The following is a 20,618-nucleotide window of genomic DNA, read 5'->3' as shown; positions in this document are numbered from 1 at the left end:
AGGGGCCGGGGCAGGGTCTTCGCCGGTCCTCGCAGGCCTGGCCGCGGTCTGGCCTGAGGTTGGCGCACGGGGTGCAGCCCCTCCTGGGGGCTCTTCTGGCCCCGTCAGCACAGGTCGTCTCCGCCCCCCGCCCAGCACCCTGCCTGCCTCCCGCACTCGGGAGAAGCCAGAGTGGTCTGGGCCACAGGCCCACGCAGTCTGCCTCTGCGACCCCGACCTGGTCCCCAGCACCCTCGGCTCAGTCCACTTGGGCGGCTGCAGCAAAGGGCCGCAGGCTGGGTGGCATCGAGGACGAACACCTGCTTCTCGCAGTTTTGGGGGCTGCAAATCCAGGATGAAGGTCGGGTGTCCGCTGAGGGCCCGCCCGGTCCTCACCACGTCTGCACCTGCTCCGTCAGTGTCTCACCTGAGATAACATCGGCGGAGGAGCAAGCTCTTTGGTGTTTCTTTTTATTATTTTTTTATTACTTTTAATATATATGTGTTTTTTTATTCCTCGCCTAAGGATATTTTTCCATTTATCATCAGGTAGAGTGGGAGGGAGGGAGAGAGGCTGATAGAGCCGCATGGACTGGCTGCCTCCCGCACGACCTGACCAGCACCGGGGACCAACCGTAACCGGGGTACGTGCCCTTAACTGGAATCGAACCCGTGACTCCTTGGTCCACGAGCTGACGCTCTAACTGCTGAGCCAAACCGGCCAGGGCTTAAATATGTTTTTATTGATTTTCTAGAGAGAGAGGAAGGGAGAGGGAGAGAGATAGAAACATCGATGAGAGAGACACACCAACTGGCCGCCTCCTGCACGCCCCCCACTGGGGATCGAGCCCACAACCTGGGCGTGTGCCCTGACCGGGAATCGAACCGGGACCTCTCAGTCCCTGGGACGATGCTGAATCCACGGAGCCACACCGGCCCGGCTGGTGTTTCTTTTCAGAAAGGCGCTAATTCCATCCTGAGGGCTCCACCCAAAGCACCTGATCACCTCCTCAAAGCTTTAGGTTCAGACACCATCCCATTGGGGATTAGGGTTTCAGCATAGGGTTTGAGTGGGGGGTACACATTCAGTGCAGAGCAACCCTCCCTCTCACCTACTCCGCTCCGCCTCACTGACCTCCCGTCTAGGCCGGCCCCATGGCGGCCCCGGGGCCTTTGCACTTGCTGCTGCCGCCTCCTGAAATGCTCTCCCGGGTGTCCACGTGGCTCACCCCTTCCTCCTCAGCTCTCTCTCTGCAGCCAGGGAACCCCACAGCGTCCTCTTGCGTGACGATCGTTGTTCCTAGTTGAATGTCAGTGCCGTGAGCAGAGGGTCCGCTCTGTCATCGTTTCCATTGTGTACACGAGCCCCACGGGGCCGGGCACGCCGCTGGGACCCCGTAGCTGCTGGGTGAATGAATGAGAGTCCGTCGGGGCGCCGTGCCCACCCCCGGCCGCCCACCCTCTGCCCGGAGTGTCACTGCCGTCCGCGAACCTGTAGCATGACCGCCCCTCTGTCCCACACGTGTCCACAGCTCCAGCTCGTACAGGTGCGCCTCCCTCCGAGGCCCTTCCTGGAATCTCTGTGTCTTGTCTGACCACCCCCAGCCAGCTCCCTTTTCTTCCCTCCCTCTGAGGGTGTCTGGGGACTTGTCTTGCTGTCTAGACATCACTCTCCACGGCCGGGAGGCTGTTCTGTTCAACCCACATCATTCCCTCTACCGACCTTCGTTAGGTATAAACGGTGGGCAGCTGTGGGCGCCGGGAGGCGGGAATGTACCACTGGGACCCTGGTGCACAGGCCCGGGGTGTGAGGGAGGGACGCCTGGAGGTATCTGGGAAAGCTTCTTGGAGGAGGGGGCACGAGGGATTCCCGTTGACCCGCCCTCTCTGCCAGCTGTGTGGCCTTGGGCAGTTCTCTTAGCTGGCCTGCGCCCCACTTTCCATCTGTGGGTGCTGCAGGCCTCACGGGGCATCAGCCTGTGCCCACAGAGGGAGGAACTGCTGCTGCCCCGGACCTGTGGCCTGATGGGCTGCAGCCCAGCTCTGCATCTAGCTGCGCACGGTGGGTGGGCGCACGGTCCGCCGGCGGAGCCCCTGCTGGGTGCCCTGTCTCCGTGCTCCCGTCCTCCCCAGCCTGTAGGGGAGCTTCTTCTCGTTTTAAGGTCAGAGAGGTGTTTCTAGGGGCCCCAGGTCAGAGTGGCAGGTGGCGGGCTGGGACCAGGGCACCGTCCTTCCCGGAGCCCAGAGCCTGTGGGGCGTCGGGGGGCTGTAATGCGGGGCCCGTGTGCCCAGACAGGGCTGGGGGCCTGGCTCCGGGGCCTGGCACAGGCCGTGTCTGGGCTGCAGCCCCGCCCCCAGCCCACCTCCTGCCGCCAGGGGCCTCTCTGTGGTTCTGGGCTTCTGGAGTCCTGGAGACGTGCTTTGTTCTCAGAGTCTCTGGTTTTTGTTTTCTTTCCTGCCCTGGGCTTCCTCCGTGGGTTTTGCAGTGTGGCCTTGGCGGAGGGCTGCCTGGTGGGGGTCTCTGATGGTTGAAGGCGGTCCTGGCGGCTGCGGCTGCAGGTGTGCGGGGAGAGGTGGGGGTGGAGGGACGCGAGAGGAGGTGGCTGTACAGGGACCCGGGAGCGCGGCCCTGGGAGGCCCCCCGGGGCTGGCCTGCCGCCCACACATCTCGTCCTGCCCACCAGCGTCCACCCGTCTCCGATTCACATCTCAGTCTCTTCATCTGTAAGCAGCAGACGAGTCCTTGCTTCGTTGGGCTTTTGTGATTTTTTTTTTTAATCGTCTGAGGATATTTTTTTCCATTGGTTTTTGGTGGTTGTTGGTGCTCACTTGAGGACGTTTTTCCACTGATGTTTAGAGAGAGCAGACGGGAGGGAGGGAGGGAAGGAGAGAGGAACATTGATGTGAGAGAGACACGTCGCTTGGTTGTCTCCTGCCCGACCCCAGCTGGGGCCAGGGGGCCGGCCAGCCTGCAGCCCAGGTACGTGCCCGTGACTGGGAATCGAACCCGCTGCCCCCTGGTATGCGAGCCACACTGGCCGAGGCTCACGGGGCTGTTTGGAGGACTGGATGAGCGGCTTCGTGTCCAGTGCTTGGCAGGGAACTTGGTATTTGCCGAATAACGGACAGATTGGCCATTACTCAGTTTTCATTCTTTAGTCCATCACGTCTTCAGCGGCGCTCGGGGAGCGCTCCGTCTGTGCGGGGGGCAGGGGGCCGCGGTGAAGAAGGCAGACTCAGCCCTCCCCTTCTGAGGTCTCCTGAGGGAGGGGCCCGAGGGGTGAGCACAGAGTATCCTGCTGGCAGCCCAGTGCATGGGGGGCGGGGGGCGGAGGCCTGATGGGGGCTGGGTCAGGTGCCCAACTGAGCATCTTGGGAGAAGGGGGGCTCAGAGGCCCCTGGCTGCCCTGGTGGGGTACGGCCGGGGTCCCCGCACTGGAAGGGCCCTCCATGCGAAGAAGCTGGAGAGGAGGCTTTGCCCTGCCTGCCTGAGACCTGCTGAGAGGTGGGCCACGGGGCGGAAATGACCCCAGCCCGTTGCCATGGTAGCCCTTGGGGCCTGGCGAAGGGGTTTCCAGCCCTTGCCCGGGGTGGGGGCGCGGGGGTTCCTGTCTTTGAGCCGGAACCCTGCCAGGGATCCAAGCTACCTCTGAGCATGTCCAGATGTGGCCCTGATGGGAGCCACATGCCGGTCTGTGGGCCGGGCCAGGGGTGACGTCTGTGTTGTTCCGGGGCTTTGTGAGGGCGGCTTCTGTGGCTGGGCTGGCGTGGTGGGGGTGGCAGGTACCCAGCCCAGCCTCTCTGCCCTCCCGCAGGGAGCGGACCTGGGACACGGACCCGCAGGAAGTCAGGGGTCCCCAGAGCAGCCGGAGGCAGTCCCCTCCTGGCAGGGGCTCCCCCACAACGTCTCTGGGGCTCCCCCACAACGTCTCTGGGGCTCCGGGACCTGGCAGCAAAGAGGCCTCTGCCTCGGGGCCTCAGGAATCCGATTCTGCAGGGCAGGGTCTTGGATGGTCTGGCTGACAAGGGAGCTATTTACGTTCAAGTAGCTGCTAATTGCAGACACGGTGCCAGGCTTATCCCTGTCCCTCTGTAAGCCCCGTGTGGTGTTCACCCCGTAAACCCCCAGGGCCACTCCCTCCCCTTGCCCACGGAGGGCCAGGCGGCCAGGTCCCCGGGTGCCCTGCTGACGGCCCTGAGCTCCAGTGGGGCCTAGGCCGAGACAGATGAGCTCATGCGGTGTTGAGCGAAATCCAAGTCGTCTTCCCCTCTGGACGCTCAGGTCTGTGGGGGAGGTAAATACCCAGTAGGCACCGGGCGTGGAGTTTCTGTGCCCTGTGAGCTTGTGTGTGTGGGTTGCGGGGGGGGGGGCTCCTCCTGGAGATGGCGAAGGCTTCCTGAGGAAAGTGGTGTTTGGACGGGAGGGGTTGGTCCCGAGGGACGGTGGAAGCAGAGAGGAGGGTGCTCCAGACAGGTCGCAGCACGTGCAAAGGCCCTGCACCTGAGGGGATGCAGCGGATTAGAAGGAGGCCGTGTGGCTGGTGCAGGGAGGGGCAGGGGCCAAGCCTTTGGGGTGAAGATGTAGGTGTGTGGCTGGAGGTGGCAGCACCCTTCTGGGTGCAGGGTGGAGACCCCAGGAGCTGGGCTCCCCCGCCTCCCCCTGCAGCTCCGGGAGCCAGCCGCCCCCCCTCCCGGGTCTGTGGGTCTCCGAGGCAGCTGGGGCAGGAGAGAGGGACTCTCCTGGACTCTGTTTCCAGAGGGCCCTGGGGACCCTGCCTTCACCTCCAGCATTGGCCTGCGGAAGATTACGCTTGGGTGTGAGCTGGGGGAACCAGGCTGGGGTTTCGGACCGCGAGCCTGTGTCCTACACGGCAGAATGACCTCCTGCCCAGCGCGAGGTTCCTGGGGCAGGCGGGGAGGGTCGCCCTGTGGGGACGGCCACCCTGCCCAGCAGCCCAGCATTGAGGAGAGCTGACCGGGTGACCCGGTCGGCCCCGGACCTTACCACCCCCAGCCCATGGGGTCTTGCAGTGGGGTGTCTGATGCTGTCAGGGCCTGCTGGGAGCGACCAGCACCAGGACGGGCAGACAGGAGGCCTGGGCTTCCCACCAGCCCTGCGGGTCCACAGTGAGTCCCCGGGCATTGTGGGACCCGGGTTCTGGTGCTCACAGAGAAGCCTAGTCTCTCCGAGCCCTGGTGTCCTCACTGGTGAAGTGGTGTGAGGCTGCAGTGAGGACTAGCAGCTCGGGGGGAGGGGGCGAGGCCGGCGTGCGCCCCGCCTCCGCCGGCTGTCCTGCTAAGTGGTGCAGGTTCCTCCCGTCGGCCCACCTGTCAGCTTCTTTCCTCAAAGCTTATCTGTCAGCGTTAGAATTGTGAGAATTGTGCTGCGACATTGAAACGTCTTTTCCCCTTTGTTGATCTTAGAGAGAGAGGAAGGGAGAGGGAGAGAGAGAAACATCGATGAGAGAGAACGTCAACTGGCCGCCTCCTGCACGGCCCCCACTGGGGATCGGGCCCACAACCTGGGCATGTGCCCTGACCGGGAACCGAACTGGCGACCTCTGGGTGCAGGGTTGATGCTCAACCCCTGAGCTGCACTGGCCGGGCTAGGCTTCCTGATTTTAGCTTCTAAAACTATGTTTTCTTTTTATTCCTTTCGAAGCAGCTGTACTGAGGTCGTGTCCTTGTAGCAGCCAGTCCTTTCTGAAGGGCACATCTCAGTTGTTCGCACAGCGGTGCACACGTCACCAGTCGAGTCTCAGAACATCTCGTCACCCAGAAAAGCACCCCACAGCCTGGGCCCATTTCTTCCTCCTCTGAGCCCCAGCAACCGTCCGTCTATCTGTCTCTGTGGGTTCGCCTGTTCTGGACATTCCCGGACGTGGGACTGTCCAGTCTGGGGTCTCTGTCACTCAGCAGTGTTCTCAAGGTCCACCGTGTGGCCGAGTGACATCCCATCGTGCGGACAGACCCCTTCTGTTTATCCACCCACGTGTGGGTGGGTGTTGTTTCCACCATTTAGATATTGTGAATAGAGCTTCTGTTAACATCCACGTGCAGCCCGGCCTGTGTGGCTCCGTGGTTGAACGTCGACCCTGCACCCAGAGGTCACCGGTTCGATTCCCGGTCAGGGCACATGCCCAGGCTGTGGGCCCGATCCCCAGTGGGGGGTGTGCAGGAGGCGGCCAGTCGATGTTCTCTCTCATCGACGTTTCTATCTCTCTCTCCCTCTCCCTTCCTCCCTCTCTAACATCAATAACGAAAACAATGAAAAACAAACAAAAAGCCATGCACGTAGTTTTGTGCGGGCGTACCTTCTCGTTTCTCTCGGGAGTGTGACAGGAGAGAGCCGCTGGACCGTGTGGTGACTGTGTTCTTCTGCCGTGGTGGCTCCGTTCTGCTGTCCCCGCATCCTTGTCAGCACTTGTGACTGTCTGTCCTTTTGAGTGTGACCGTCCTGGTGGGAGGTGGTGTCTCACTGTGGTTTCGATCTGCATTTCCTTGATGACTAACGAGGTTAATTAACTTTCCATGAGCTTACTTTGGAAAATCTAGAAAACGCAGAATATGCAAGCTCAGATTCCATTGGCCAGCGAACATGATGACATCATCACACTGTCAGGTAGTTTCTGGGGAGCTCCTCGGATGCGCGTGGGAGGCGCAGCCTGAGGGAGGGGACCAGTGTTGGGAAAATCCTGTTGAGATCATGGCTCCTCAGAAGGGTCTCAGGGCCCCTCCAGGGCCCAGGGTCACACTGGGGACCCTCCGGCCGTACCTCCAGTGCTGTGGGTCACGCACGCATGACCTCTTGGTGCAGGGTCGACGCTCAACCCCTGAGCCACCCGCGGCGGACGATGGGCACCTCTCTTATCTACACCTGCAGCGCAGAGAAAGTCCGTGTCGCCGCTGCGTTCACTCAGCAGGTGTTCACTGAGCGCCCGCCACCCTGGCAGTGTGCTGGGGTGCGGCCGTGATGAACGGACGAACCCCCGTCTCTGTGGGGCCTCCGCGCTGCGTGGGGCTGTGCGTCGACCCGTGGAGGTGACTCTGTGGTCAGAAGTGGGAGCCCCGAGGAGCTGGGAGCCGGAGACGGTCCCGTCGAGGCCGACCTGGCGGGCGGAAGCTGCCGTCTCGCAGGGACTGTCATTCGCGCGCCCTGGTCTCTCCCTGCCTCGGTCCGGGCTCCCCACACGTCTGGCCTCACTCTGCTACCACGGCGTGAGGCTGGGGACACACCTGGGTCACAGTACGACCTGTCTGCTTTGTGCCACAGTAATGCGAGTAGCAGACCAGCACAGAGCCTCTGCAACACACGCGCGCACACACACACACATACACGTGCACATAGGCACGCATGCACACATGCACGTGCACATGCACACACGCACACGTGTGCGTGCGCACACACACACTAAACATTCTTGCGGGTCCCAAGGCCAGAGGCCAGGCACGCCAAGGTCAGCTGGGCTCACATGGGGAGTGTCCTTGGTCAGCGGGCGGCCCCCAGGCGGCTGGTCGGGGTAGCCTTGCCGGGCGGGCTCACGTCTGCGCCCACTGCCCTCGCACGCCCAGGGGTTCAGCCCGGCTCGTCCTCCTGGAGACAGGGCCCCAGGGGAACCATCAGAAGCACACGGATCCCTGGGCCTGGCCTTGCAGGACTCGGCTTCAGCACATCCTCTCGCCCGCCCGTCGGGCCAGCCAGGTCCCAGGGCTCCTGCTCATGGACCTGCTGTGAGGCTGGGTTGCCAAGGGTGTGGATGAAGGGAAGGAGGAGAATTGGGGTGTCAGTGCCGTGAATGTAGCCAGGCCCTGGGCTGGGTGCTCCATGCATGTCCTCACACTCAGTCCCCAGGTGACCGTACGGGTCCTTCCCCCCCGTGGGGACACATGGACCTGGCCCAGGTCAGCCTGTGCTTCAGGCGTCTCTGGATGCCCTGCTGAGGTCGGCCTGGTCCAGGGGTCCCTGGGTTTGGGGCTGGCCCTGCCTCACTAGCTGTGTGACCTGAGGCAGATTGCTCACTGCCCTGGGCCTCAGTTTTCCTCCTTGAGAGACGGGCTTCCTGAGAGCTACCCCTAGGGCTGTGCTCTCCGCTGGAAGAAGGTGGGCACTGGGCACCAGGTGCTGGGCAGGGGCGGGCTCCATCCCTAGCTGGTGCCGGGTGCCATGTCCGGGTGCCATGTGGTTTCAGCCCCCGGGGATGTGCTGGGAGGGCGCTGGTTTCTGGGCTCTGGGAAGCTTCCTGTCCCCGTGCCCGGCCGGAGGTGGCAGATGCGCTCTCCTGGGGCGAACCCACCGCTGTGCCCCTGCACCCAGAGTCCTGCAGAGCCCTGGGCCTCCGCGACTGGAGCCCAGGTCTGTGCCGCGGGCCTCCTGGGGCAGCAGCAACACCCATCTCCTCTAAGCCGCCCACGGTTTTGTGGGGGGTCCTTTGTCCCACAGTGTCTGAGGCTTTGAGGGGAAGCTTCCGTCTGACTTAAGGTCAGAGTGTTGTGGGCTGGGGATTTTCTGGGACCTCCTTGTCTCCCCCCGGGTCTCCCCACCGGGGCGGCAGGTTGAGCCCCACTGGGAACGAGCCCAGTTGGCCCTCAGAGTGTGTCCTGGGTGTGAATCTCGCCTCCGCCGCCTGTGATCTCTGCCAGCGGCTCCCCTTCTCTGAGCCTGAGTCTCTGCCTCTGTGAAAGGGGAGCACAGCCTCTTACCCCACCCCGGCTCTCGGAGCGAGGACGGCGGCGGGCACGGCGGGTTCCCGGTCTGCCCTGCCAGAGGCCCACGGCGCTGGAAGGTGGGGGATGGGCTGTGTTTTCATTTAAGTGAACACATCTGTGCTTTGCTGGTGGCCCCTCTGGTGAGAAAGCAGAGGGGCCAGGCCTTGTGGGGTTGGGTGGGGTGTTTGCCGGCTCCCTCCCTGCCCCCCCCAGGCACTCCAGGGGTGCGGCACAGGCTCCTCCCTGGCCGGTCCCTCCCTGTCCTGGGCTGTGGTTCAGCCAACTGAGTCAGCAGACGCCCAGATCCTGAGCTCTTTCCACAGCCTGTGAGGCTGACGTCCCAGACGCTGGAGGAGGGGTGTCCTCGGGGTGCACCCTCACAGGCTGTCCTGCATGGGGGAGCATTCATTGCACGGCAGGCTCTGTGCTCATCGCTGGGCGTGTACTGATGCATTAAGCCTCGTGACACCCCTGTGCGAGAGGGACTGTCATTATGCCCATTTTATTTTATTTTTTTCTTTATTGGTTTTCGAGAGAGAGGAAGGGAGAGGGAGAGAGATGGAAACATTGATGAGAGAGAACATCGACTGGCCGCCTCCTGCAGGCCCCCCCTGGGGATCAGCCCACAACCTGGGCATGTGTCCTGACCAGGAATCGAACTGGCGACCTCCTGGTGCAGGGTCGACGCTCAACCCCGGAGCCACACCGGCCGGGCTCATTATGCCCATTTTAGCGTCAGGGAAACAGGCACAGGAAGGTTAAGTGAGTTGTCCGTGGTCACTGAGGGCGGTGGAATAGGTGTTTGCCAAGCCTGGCTCTGTGTGCTGGCACAGAGGGCTCCCCGAGCCGGGGGTGTCGGGGGAGAGCGACAGACCCCAGGTATTCGAAGGAAGAGTCTGGTCTGGCTTCCAGCCCCCTCCCGCCCACCCGCCCGCGCACTGGTCTGGGACACGTGTATGGACCACGCTGCGTCATTCCGCGGTTCCCTCCGGCCGTTCAGTCCTCCTGGACCCCGGGCAAGGTTCCCTGAGCCTGGGGACTGTCGGGGGGCACCTCTGGAAGTAGTTCCAGCTCCCTCACTGCCTGTGAGCAGAGCTGAGCGTGTCTGGCCAGGGCGGCCTGCGTTCGTGCAGCTCCTTTCCTTTCTGCAGAGAGTCAGCTTCTCGTCCCCGGCCACCGTCCCCGGCCACCGTCTGAACCCAAGTCGCCGTTAAAACTCCGCCCCCTGGGAGGGTAGGGCCTCTCAGCTCCCACCTCGCCACGCTTCCCGAGGACCATTCTGAAGCCAAGCATCGGGGGCCTCGGAGCCTTAGCGCGTGGTCACAGCCCAGCGCCAGCCCCCCCTGACCTGCCTCCACCAGCCGCAACACACCACCGTCCTGGGGTTCCCGTTGGAGCCCCACCCGCACCAGGCCGCTGGGCCGGACCCTCAGTGCGGCCGCTCTAGGACGAGGGGCTGTGGGGGGCGTCTCGTCCCATAGTTGTCCAGGGCTCGCTCTTCTGTTTCTTGTTCGAGATAGTCTGTGAGCCCTGAGCGCATGTGCGAGGGAAACAGTTCAGTCTCGACACTATGTTGCGACTGTCGGGGACTCTAGCACACTCACCAGCTCCCTGCTCACACTCAGACTAGGTCTGTTTCCTCTGCTTGTCCCCAGAGTGTGTGGTTAGAGAGCTTGTTTTGTCAAGTAACATCTAACCGACATCCGCTTGTTGTATCTCCTGAGTATTTTTCTTTCGAAAAGTTTGTAGAGACGTATACGATGGCTATTCTGATCTATTAATGTAGATTCCTATAACAGGACTCCCTCTACGTAACCTTTGTATTTTTATACTTTTATTTTGTTTATGAAGTATAACAACAGCCCTGGCCAGTTTGGCTCAGCAGTTAGAGCGTCGGCCCGCGGTCCAGAGAGACCCGGGTTCGGTTCCCGCTAAGGGCACGTACCTCGGTTGCAGTGTGTCCCGGCCCTGGTTATGGAACAATGTCCTCGGGTGAGGATTAAAATAAGTAAATAAATTAATAAATTATAATAACGGACAGTGACGTGTGCAAGTCTGCGCAGACCAGCTTGGTGGGTTTTCGCAGGCGGCTCCGTCCCAGTCAGACGTGGAACGTTCCAGCCTCCTGGAGCCTTTCTCCGTCCTCCCTGCCCCTCGGCGACCACGGTGCCGACTTTTACCACCATCAGTTGCTCTACCTGTTTGTGAATTTGTTTTGCAGAGGGACATGCAGTGTGGTTTTGCCTCTTTAGTTCAGGAAAGTGCGTTTGAGATTCACTCATGTTGCCGGTGGCAGTCATTTCTGTTTTAATTTTAATTTTTTGATGATCTTCACCTGAGAATATTTTTCCATTGCTTTTCTCTTTTTTTTTTTATTTTTATTTAGAGTGGAAGGGAGGGAGAGAGAAACATCGGTGTGAGAGAGACACATCGATTGGTTGCCTCCCACACGACCCCAACTGGGGCCCGGGATTGAACCTGCAACGCAGGTATGTGCCCTTGACCAGGAATCAAACCTGAGACTCTTCAGTCCGGGGGCTGATGCTCTAACCACTGAGCCAAACTGACCAGGGCAGTAGTTCATGTTTTTTGCTTTTTTTTTTTTTTTTAATTCTCACCCGAGGATATTTTTCTATTTATCTTCAGGTAGAGAGAGTGGGAGAGAAACATCGACCTGAGAGGGACACATCTACTGGTTGCCTCCTGCACGACCCGGACCAGGGTTGGGAATGAACTGCAACCGAGGTACGTGCCCTTGACCAGACTCGAACCTGAGACTCTGGTCCACAGGCCGACACTCTTAACCGCTGAGCCAAACCGGTCAGGGAGATAGTTTATTTTTAAGAAAACATTTTCTTTATTGATTTTAGAGAGAGTGGAAAGGAGAGAGAGAGAAACATCGATGAGAGGGAACATCAACTGGCCGCCTCCTGCAGGCCCCCCACTGGGGATTGGGCCTACACCCTGGGCATGTGCCCTGACTGGGAATCAAACCAGCGACCTCTTGGTGCAGGGTCGACGCTCAACCACTGAGCCTCACCGGCTGGGCTCCCCCTTTGTTTTCTATTGGGTCACTGGGGAGCAGTCCCCAGACCCTTTCAGGGTGCTGGTGGGCGGGGGATGCCGCTTACCGCTCTCCTGTCGGGTGCCAGACACTGCACCTTCTCACCTCCCCTCGCCAGCTGCCGGCAGAGAGGCCGTTTGCCGGGCGGGGACCTGGGGACTCAGACAGGGGGCAACTCGGCTGTTCCTCAGCCAGCTGTGCGGCAGGAGACGCAGCCGGCGCTGGCGCGCAGGGAGGCTGGGTGGGCTCGGCCAGGGCCACAGTGTGGACGGAGAACGGAGGCCTCAGGACTGAAATTCTGAAGGGTTGGTGCCCAGGAACTGAAAAAGAGCCAGAGAGAGGGGGCTGGGGGCCCCAGAAGAGTGGTCAGAGAAGGACCTGGAACAGAGCCTTCCGGGCCGAGCTTGAAGCCTTGGGCGGGAAGGGGTTTAGATGAAGACATAGGGGGTACATAGAGGACATAGGGGTACATAGAGGACATAGAGGACATAGGGGTACATAGAGGACATAGGGGTACATAGAGGACATAGGGGTACATAGAGGACATAGGGGTACATAGAGGACATAGGGGTACATAGAGGACATAGGGGTACATAGAGGACATAGGGGTACATAGAGGACACGGGGGGTACATAGAGGACACGGGGGGTACATAGAGGACACGGGGGGTACATAGAGGACACGGGGGTACATGGAGGACACGGGGGTACATGGAGGACACGGGGGGTACATGGAGGACACGGGGGGTACATGGAGGACACGGGGGGTACATGGAGGACATAGGGGGTACATAGAGGACATAGGGGTACATAGAGGACATAGGGGTACATAGAGGACATAGGGGGTACTTACACTGTTGGGGTTTGCCTGGCCCTGCGTCCTGTGTGTTGGGGGGTGCCTGGCAGGGCCCTGCTTGGCCCCTGTCCCTCCTTCCCTCCTGCTCCAAGTGGGTGGTCCCCCAGCGTAAGTGGTCGTGGTCCCTGAGCTCCTTTGAGGAGGAGGGAGCCAGGATGGGAAAGGCCAGGAGACTGGTCGGAGTCGGCCAAGCACAGGGTGAGACCTGGCCTCTGATGGGGGGGGAGGGGGAACCTCATCTTTCGGTGCCCAGGAGGTGGCACCACCCTTCATACCGGCACCGGCCAGTTTCGCAGAGAGGACTTTCAGGGTCGGTCTCAACTGGCCTGCGCGGCGCGGGGCAGCTGGGCCCAGGACGTGGGGCTCCCTGCCGACCTGTCAGGGGAGAGTCCTTGGGCCATGCCTGCTCCTCACCCGCTCATTTCGGCTGCGAGGGCCCGTCTGGGTGCCTGGCGGAGACCGGGGTCTGTTGCAGTCTCCTCATCCTCCTGTGAGGCAGTGTGGGGGAGGCGGAGGGAGCTGAGCTCAGGCCAGGGAAGGGAAGGTCACCGTGAGCCTGAGCTCTGCAGAAAGGGACAGGCTGCCCGGCTGAAGGGAGCCCTGTGTCACCAGACGTATTCACACGAAGGCGAGACTCCCGTGCGCCCAGAGTGTAATCAGTCGGCTGCCGCCTGCACACCCCCTACTGGAGATCGAGCCCACCGTGAACGTGGAGGGTTCAACACGGCGTGTGTGTCCCTCTCAGTGGCCCTGACAGAGGCTGGAGCCCTGGCTGGCAGCCGTCCTGGCCAGGTGTGTCTGTGTGACGTCCCTCGGTGAGCCCTGACCCTCCGTCTCTCCGAGGTTCTCAGTTGTCCAGCGTGGGACCGACCCATTCGGCAAGTGCTCATTGGACCAGGTGCCCTCCGAGGTCCGTGAGCCCCCAGACTTTGGAGCGGGGACTGCAGAGGGGGAAACTGACAACGGAAAGAGAGAGCTCATGGATCACATAGGGACAGATGCTATGCGGTGTATATTTATTTTTTTAAATCCTCCCCTGAGGATATTTTTCTATTTATCTTCAGACAGAGTGAGAGGAAGAGAGAGAGAGAGAGAAACATTGACATGAGAGGGACACATCGACTGGCTGCCTCCTGCACAACCCCGACCAGGGCCGGGGACCATGCCCTTGACAGGAATCGAACCTGCGACTCATTGGTCCCCAGGCCATCACTCTAACCACTGAACTAAACTGACCAGGGAGAGGCTAAGGGGTTTAAAAGTCGGTGAATGGATAAGAGAGTCTCAGGGCTGGTCGGATGTGCTGTCTTTTGCCAGATGGGTATTTTACACTGCGATGTGGTCGGTTGTATTTTTCATGTGTGGATTTCATTGCGCTGTAATGGACTTATTCTGTAATATATGTATCTAGAGATATGTCTCTACGCACATATATGTGACTAAGAAGGCTAGGTAGCAATTTCGTCACCTTACAGAGTTATCATTTCTTTCCCTGTGGTGAGAACACGGAAGATCTTTTCTCTTGGCAAGAGAAAGTGTATAAACCCACGCTGTTCCCTGGAATCACCGTGCTGTACGTGAGATGCTCAGAACTCGTTTATCTTATCACTGGACGTTTGTTCTCTTTGACCCACGTCTCCACACCCTCCCGCCGTCTCCTGGTGGTGATCACCGGTCTGCTGCTCCCTCCAGGCTGGCCACCCGAGGCTCCACTTCGACGTCCTTGTCTCTCTCCGTCCGGCTCACCTCACTGCGCACAGTGCGCTCTGGGTCCATCCCTGCCGTCGCCAGGGACAGGTGTCCTTCTTCCTGTGGTGGAATATTAACTCACTGCGTATATGCGCCACGTGTCTTTATCCATCCATTCACCCGTGGGTGGGCGCCTTGGTGTTCCGTGTCTTGGCTGCAAGTACTGTAGCAGAGGGCATAGGGGTGCAGACCTTTCCATGACCCTGTTTCCGTTCACCCACAACTGGAACTGCTGGTCGTTCCTTCAGTTTTCTGAGGCACGTCCGTCCTGTTTCCCACGATGGCTGTCACAACAGACATTCCTACCAGAGGTGCACAAGGTTTGTCTTTTCTCCACAGCTTCACCGTCGCTCATTAAGGCTTGTCTTTTTGATAGTAGCGGTGGGAAGAGGTGGGAGGCGATATCTCCTTGTGGTTTTGATGTGCATTTCCCTGAGGGTCGGTGATGTGGAGCACCTTTTTATGTTATCGGGTTTGCCATTTGTATGTTTTCTTTATAAAATGTGTATTAGATCGTGTGCCCATTTTTATTTTTAATTTTTTTTTATTATTGATTTTAGAGAGAGGAAGGGAGAGGGGGAGAGAGATAGAAACATCGACGAGAGAGAACATCGACGGGCCGCCTCCTGCATGCTCCCCACTGGGGATCAGGCCCACAACCTGGGCATGTGCCCTGACTAGGAATCGAACCAGCAACCTTTTGGTGCAGGGTCGACGCTCAACCACTGAGCCATACCGACTGGGCCCTGCTATCTTTTTTGTTAATTGAATTTATTGGGGTGACATGGTTAATAAAGTTATATAGGCTTCAGGTATACAATTCAGTAATATATCATCTGTATATTATATTGTGTGTTTACCACCCTAAGTCAAGTCTCCTCTACTATTACTACTACTACTGATAAGTTAATATGCATTTTAATATTGTGTTAATTTTGATTCACTTGGATGTTCTAAGAAGATGGACTCATAGCATCTCCAAATAATGACCATCATCTCTTTCTTTCTGATATTTTTCCTGCCTCTTTATGTCTTGCTTTATTGCATTTGCTAGCATCTCTAGGAAACTGTTAAATAGTAGCAGTGTCAGTAGGCATTTTTGTCACATTTTAGACTTCAGTGGGGCAGGTGTCTGACGTTTCACTGTTGATTGTGATGTTTATGACTGGTTTCCGGTCGACGCCAGTGACCAAGAACTCTTTTCATTCTGCTGCCTTCAAGTTGTTACATTCGCTGTTTTACAGAAGGCGATGGAAACTGCGAATGGTTCAAGGACTTGAAATGCCTGTGCAGCAGATAAAGCTGATGATTCTAGGGAGCTCACCCTGTCCCTCGAACCTGCCCTGACATCCCTTGGTGTGTCTGCCCCTCTGCCTGCCAGGTGATGGGCATGCTCCAGAGGTCCTTGTAGGCTTCAGCATCCGTGCAGCCACTGGGTCCTCATCACAGAGAAGGACAGAGCCTTTGGGGAGCAGAAACAGCTGCACCAGAAAGCTCTGAGATGTGGATCAGGCTCAGAGTTACCCCTTTACACCCGCTGCCCCTCAGGATGTGTGTAGGTGTCTGGAGAAACTTTATTTTTGAATGTCATTTATTTTCAGATCTGAGGGACATGGTGGGGTCAGTTGTACCCCCTCATTTTCTAGCACCTTGTACCTTTGCAAGGTTCTCTTGTTTTATTTATGTATTTTATTCCCTTTTATTTCCTTTTCCTGTTGCCGGCCCTCCACCCCACCCTGGGCGACAGCTCTCTTCTCTGTAATTTGTGGATAGCTTTTATGTGTTCTTGCAAGTGTATATTGCTATTTTGTGGGCAATACATGTTTTGTAATCCTCACCTGAGGATATTTTTCCATTGATTTTTAGATAGAGTGGAAGGGAGGGAGGGAGGGAGGGACAGAGAGGGAAACATCAGTGGTTTGCCTTCTGCACGGGATCGATCCTGCAACCCAGGTACGTGCTCTTGACTGGAATAGAACTCATGACCCTTTGATCCACGGGCTGACGCTCTAACCCGCTGAGCCAAACTGGCCAGGGCTTGTGTGCGATATTTTAAGTCTGTGTGACAGACCTCACGGTTTCCTTGTTCCCCTCAGCATTCTGGTCTGTGTCGCTGTGTGTATGTGTGTTCACCTGTGTCGCTGTGTGGACCTCTAGTCTGTGGCTGGAGTCCCACAGGGAGATGTCTGCAGTCTCGTCCTCCAAGCCCGCCCACAGTAGCGCTCCGGTGCACGGCCCACGCGGCTGCAGGGGAGCCCCTGGCATGCGTACCCAGGCTGCAGCCGCCAGGTCCCAGTGGATGGGCACAGTCCTTGGTGAGCTGTGCCAGGGCTCCCCCAGACTGGCTGCCGGGCCCATTGCCCACCAAGGCCCTCACTGCTTGTTCTGAGTTTCCCAGTGTGAAAGGTATCTCGGGGCTGTTTGGCTCTTGTTCACTTTCAGGAGGTTATGATGTTTTCCCAGTATCACTTCTTTGTCAGCTGCAGACATTCCAGAGATGTCGCCTAACCTGTTAGCCGTCTCTCTCTTTTATTTGTTATGAAGGCCTTAGTCACACAGGGCATTGGAGTTTTGAGATGGTCAGATGCTTCCGTTTCTTAGCGGACGGTCTTGCCTTTGAGTTTTGTTTTTTTTTTTAATCCTCACCCGAGGACATTTTTCCATTTTTTGTACAGATAGAGTGGGAGGGAGAGAGGGAGAGAGAGAGAAACATCGATGTGAAAGGGCTGCCACCCGCACAACTGACCAGGGCCGGGGACAAACTGCAACTGAGGTACATGCCCTTAGCGGGAACCGAACCCGGGTCTCTCCGGACCGCAGGCCGATGCTCTAACCGCTGAGCCAAACTGGCCAGGGTGCCTTTGAGTTTTAAGGCGTCCTCCGTGCACTGCCTCCCCAGCCTCCCGGTCAGTCTGTCCGTCAGCTTGCTCCTGTGAGCTCACCCGAGCTGCACGCCGCCCTTGCCGATGCTGTCGCCTGCCTGCGCCTCGTCCTGTCGGGTCGGGGTCCTTGTGCGCGCGGTGGTTTGGGCAGGTGCAGGGAAGGAGGTGCACGAGGCTTCTGATCCCCCAGGAAATGCGGGTGTGAGTGGCTCCCCAGCCTTTGTGCTCCCGGCTCCTCACCCCCAGGCTGGGCTCCCAGCGTCCACCTCCAGGGGGCCCCCTGCACCTCGCAGCCTGTCTCCTCAGGAGCTCACAGCTGTGAGCCGAGGGCCGGTGTGCCGTGGGGTGTGGAGGGGCCCCGGAGCATCGCCGCAGGGGCGCACCCCGAGCCTGGGGGCTGCAGGCCGCGGGACGGTGGTGACTCTCCCGTGTTGCCGCCCGCAGTCTCCACGAGGGACCTGATCGAGACGTGCTGCGCGGCCGGGCAGCAGTGGGCCATCGACAACGAGGAGTGCCTGGAGGTGCCCGAGAGCGGCGCGGAGGGAGACGTGTGCAGGTGGGTGCGCGGGGGCGAGCCGAGCCGCCCGTTCCCCTCCAGACCCGCTGGCCTCGGGCCCCGGGCCTGGGTGCAAGGGGAGCGCACGGGCCTGCTGCGGGTGCACAAGGCAGTCGATGTGCCAGCTGGGGGCTCTCTGCAGGGGCCCAGGGCTCCTCCCCTTCAGGCCGGCACAGGATGGGGCCTTCTGGCTTTCTGGGCGCGGTGGGGGGGTTGGAGCGCCAGTTCCCCTTTCTCACTGGCCAGGGACACAGCGCTGGGACCCGTGGGCCACAGACCCGTGGGACGCGGGGGGGGGAGGTCTGGCCTTGCCCGCGCACCTGCTCGTGGGGACTTCCCTTCCCTGAGCCTCGTTTTCCATCTCTGTGCCGGGGCCGCGGCCCTCTTGCAGGGTCACCGGGAGGACGGGGGGCGGCGGGGGGCCCTCACGGCGAGGGCTCTCCTCCTGCAGGGTCACCGGGAGGACGGGGGGGCGGCGGGGGGCACTCACGGCGAGGGCGCTCCTCCTGCAGGGTCACCGGGAGGACGGGGGGGCGGCGGGGGGCACTCACGGCGAGGGCGCTCCTCCTGCAGGGTCACCGGGAGGTGGGGGGGTGGGGGGCACTCACGCGAGGGCGCTCCTCCTGCAGGGTCACCGGGAGGGGGGGGGGGGGGGGGCACTCACGGCGAGGGCGCTCCTCCTGCAGGGTCACCGGGAGGTGGGGGGGTGGGGGGCACTCACGCGAGGGCGCTCCTCCTGCAGGGTCACCGGGAGGTGGGGGGGGGTGGGGGGCACTCACGGCGAGGACGCTCCTCCTGCAGGGTCACCGGGAGGATGGGGGGCGGCGGGGGGCACTCACGGGGAGGGCGCTCCTCCTGCAGGGTCACCGGGAGGTGGGGGGGGTTGGGGGGCACTCACGGCGAGGGCGCTCCTCCTGCAGGACGGCCCAGAAGCACTGCTGCACGTCCTACTTGAAGGAGAAGAGCTGCATGGCCGGTGTCGTGGGGGCCAAGGGGGGCGAGGCCTGCGGGCCGGAGGACAGCGACACCTGCGGCGTCTCCTTGTACAAGGTCAGCCCAACCTGCAGCCTTGGGGGGCGGCTCCCCTGGGGGGCTGGCCGCACACCTGGGTCAGGGTCTCCTCCTCCGTTAGAGGACATCATCCATTACTATAGCGACCTATTCCTCCGCAAAATGCTGCTGAGCACCGTGTCCGCCAGGCCCTGTTTTAGGCACGAGGGTGGCAGGTGTGAGTCACGCAGAGTCCCCGCCCTCTCCGGTCAGGGAGACAGGCGGAGAGGCGGTGCGGGTGTTCGTGTGTGGTGCATCAGGAGGGGATGGTGGGGGGGAGGTGTAGAGAGGACCAGCACCAGCCGTGTGAGGGGTGAGGACCTGGAGTCCCAGCCCTGGCTGGAGCTGGGTCCCTGAGAAGGGGCTGTTTGAGTGAGACCGTGGAGGAGGACATGGGGAGCAGTGTGGGCTTCCTGGGAAGTAGCTTCTGGCAGCAGGAGTAGCAAGTGCAAAGGTCCTGAGGCAGGTGTGTGTTTGGCCTGTGTTGCTGGAGCCCGGTGAGCAGGAGTGGAGGCGGACCCTGCCCGTCAGAAGGACGGTGGTTTGCTCCAAGTGAGGTGTTAGAGAACTTCGAAGGACAGTATCTGGGTCCCTTCTGCAGTTGTGGGGACCGTTCATTGAGGGGGCTCTTCTCCACGGATAGTGTGATCAGGGTGGAGTGAAATCTCACCAGGCGGTCAGGGGGCAGAGAGCAGAGAGCATCGACTGACCGCCTCCTGCACGCCCCCCACTGGGGATCAGCCCACAACCTGGGCATGTGCCCTGACCGGGAATTGAACCAGCGACCTCTTGGTGCAGGGTCGACGCTCAGCCACTGAGCCCCACCGGCCGGGCCAATGAGCCCCCTCTTCCATGAACAGCATGTTTGCCAGTGGCCACGCCTAGTAGAAGGGAGGCTCAGAAATGTTGTCTTTGCTCTGGAGAGGTCACCCGCACCCTGAAAATTGGAATAAGGGGGACACACTGGAGAGCGGCACCAGCTGGCTGTGCGGCAGAGGGCGGGCGGATGGGGGCTGGGGGCAGTTTCTAGCAGCGTTGCTGGAAGAGACGATTCGGGGAGAGGAGGGTGAGGAGTTAAAGTGTCACAAGCCGGGATAACGGACAGGGACCTCTGGTGGCATTTGGGAGATGATTTCTACTTTCATTTTTGTCCTGTTGGGTTGATTTTTCCTAGAAACAGTTGCTGTTAGGGGAAAGGCTGGTGACAGAGACGTTCCGAACCCCGTTTGCGTCTGTATGTTGGACCCTGGACCAGGTTTCTTTTTTGAGCCTCAGCTTGTCCATCTATAAAATGGGGATGATGACATATGTCTTCTTAGAGGGTCGTGAGGCAAACAGCGTTTCTTCGGTACGTGGCGGGTCTCGACCACGTGGCGGTGGCCACCCTCGGGTGAGGCAGGCCTGGAGAGTCGGCTGCAGCTGTGTGACAGGCCCACACGGGGTGGCCTGTGACCGGCTCATCTCACGAGTCGGGGTTGCTGACCGGGGCCGTGCGCGGCTGATCTCGGCGGGGCTGACCTGTGTGTCTGCTGCCCGCGGACGGCTCTGCTGGTTTTTGTGGTTTAGGAGAAGTGCCAGCTGGGACGTCGTTGCTCTGCTCTGTGGTCTCACCGCCTGTGGCGGGCTCACCTCGGCTTTTCGGTCCGTGGCGGGCAGGGCTCCCACGCGGGGAGCAGCCGTGTGCACGGTCTCTTGAGGTCTAGACTCAGAGAGGTGTGCTGCCCCTTCCGTCTCGTGCTGTGGGTCCAGGCAAGTCCTGAGATGCAACCAAGAGGCT

The 20,618-nt window shown here is 60.1% G+C and overlaps 1 protein-coding gene across 2 annotated transcripts in view; it reads left to right on the top strand.

Annotated features, from left to right (window-relative positions):
- Positions 1 to 20,618, top strand: part of FBLN2 (fibulin 2) — a 79,837-nt gene that overhangs the window by 37,074 nt on the left and 22,145 nt on the right. For both annotated transcript variants that reach the window (XM_036243697.1, XM_036243696.1), the window contains exons 3-4: positions 17,680 to 17,791; positions 18,712 to 18,841. In XM_036243697.1, the coding sequence (XP_036099590.1) occupies positions 17,680 to 17,791; positions 18,712 to 18,841 (242 nt within the window). The remainder of the gene's footprint in view (positions 1 to 17,679; positions 17,792 to 18,711; positions 18,842 to 20,618) is intronic.

Source organism: Molossus molossus, unplaced genomic scaffold (assembly GCF_014108415.1).
Source record: "Molossus molossus isolate mMolMol1 unplaced genomic scaffold, mMolMol1.p scaffold_m16_p_5, whole genome shotgun sequence".
NCBI lineage: Eukaryota > Metazoa > Chordata > Mammalia > Chiroptera > Molossidae > Molossus > Molossus molossus.
The sequence above is the reverse complement of the archived record's forward strand: the minus strand, read 5'-3'. Positions and strand labels throughout refer to the sequence as shown.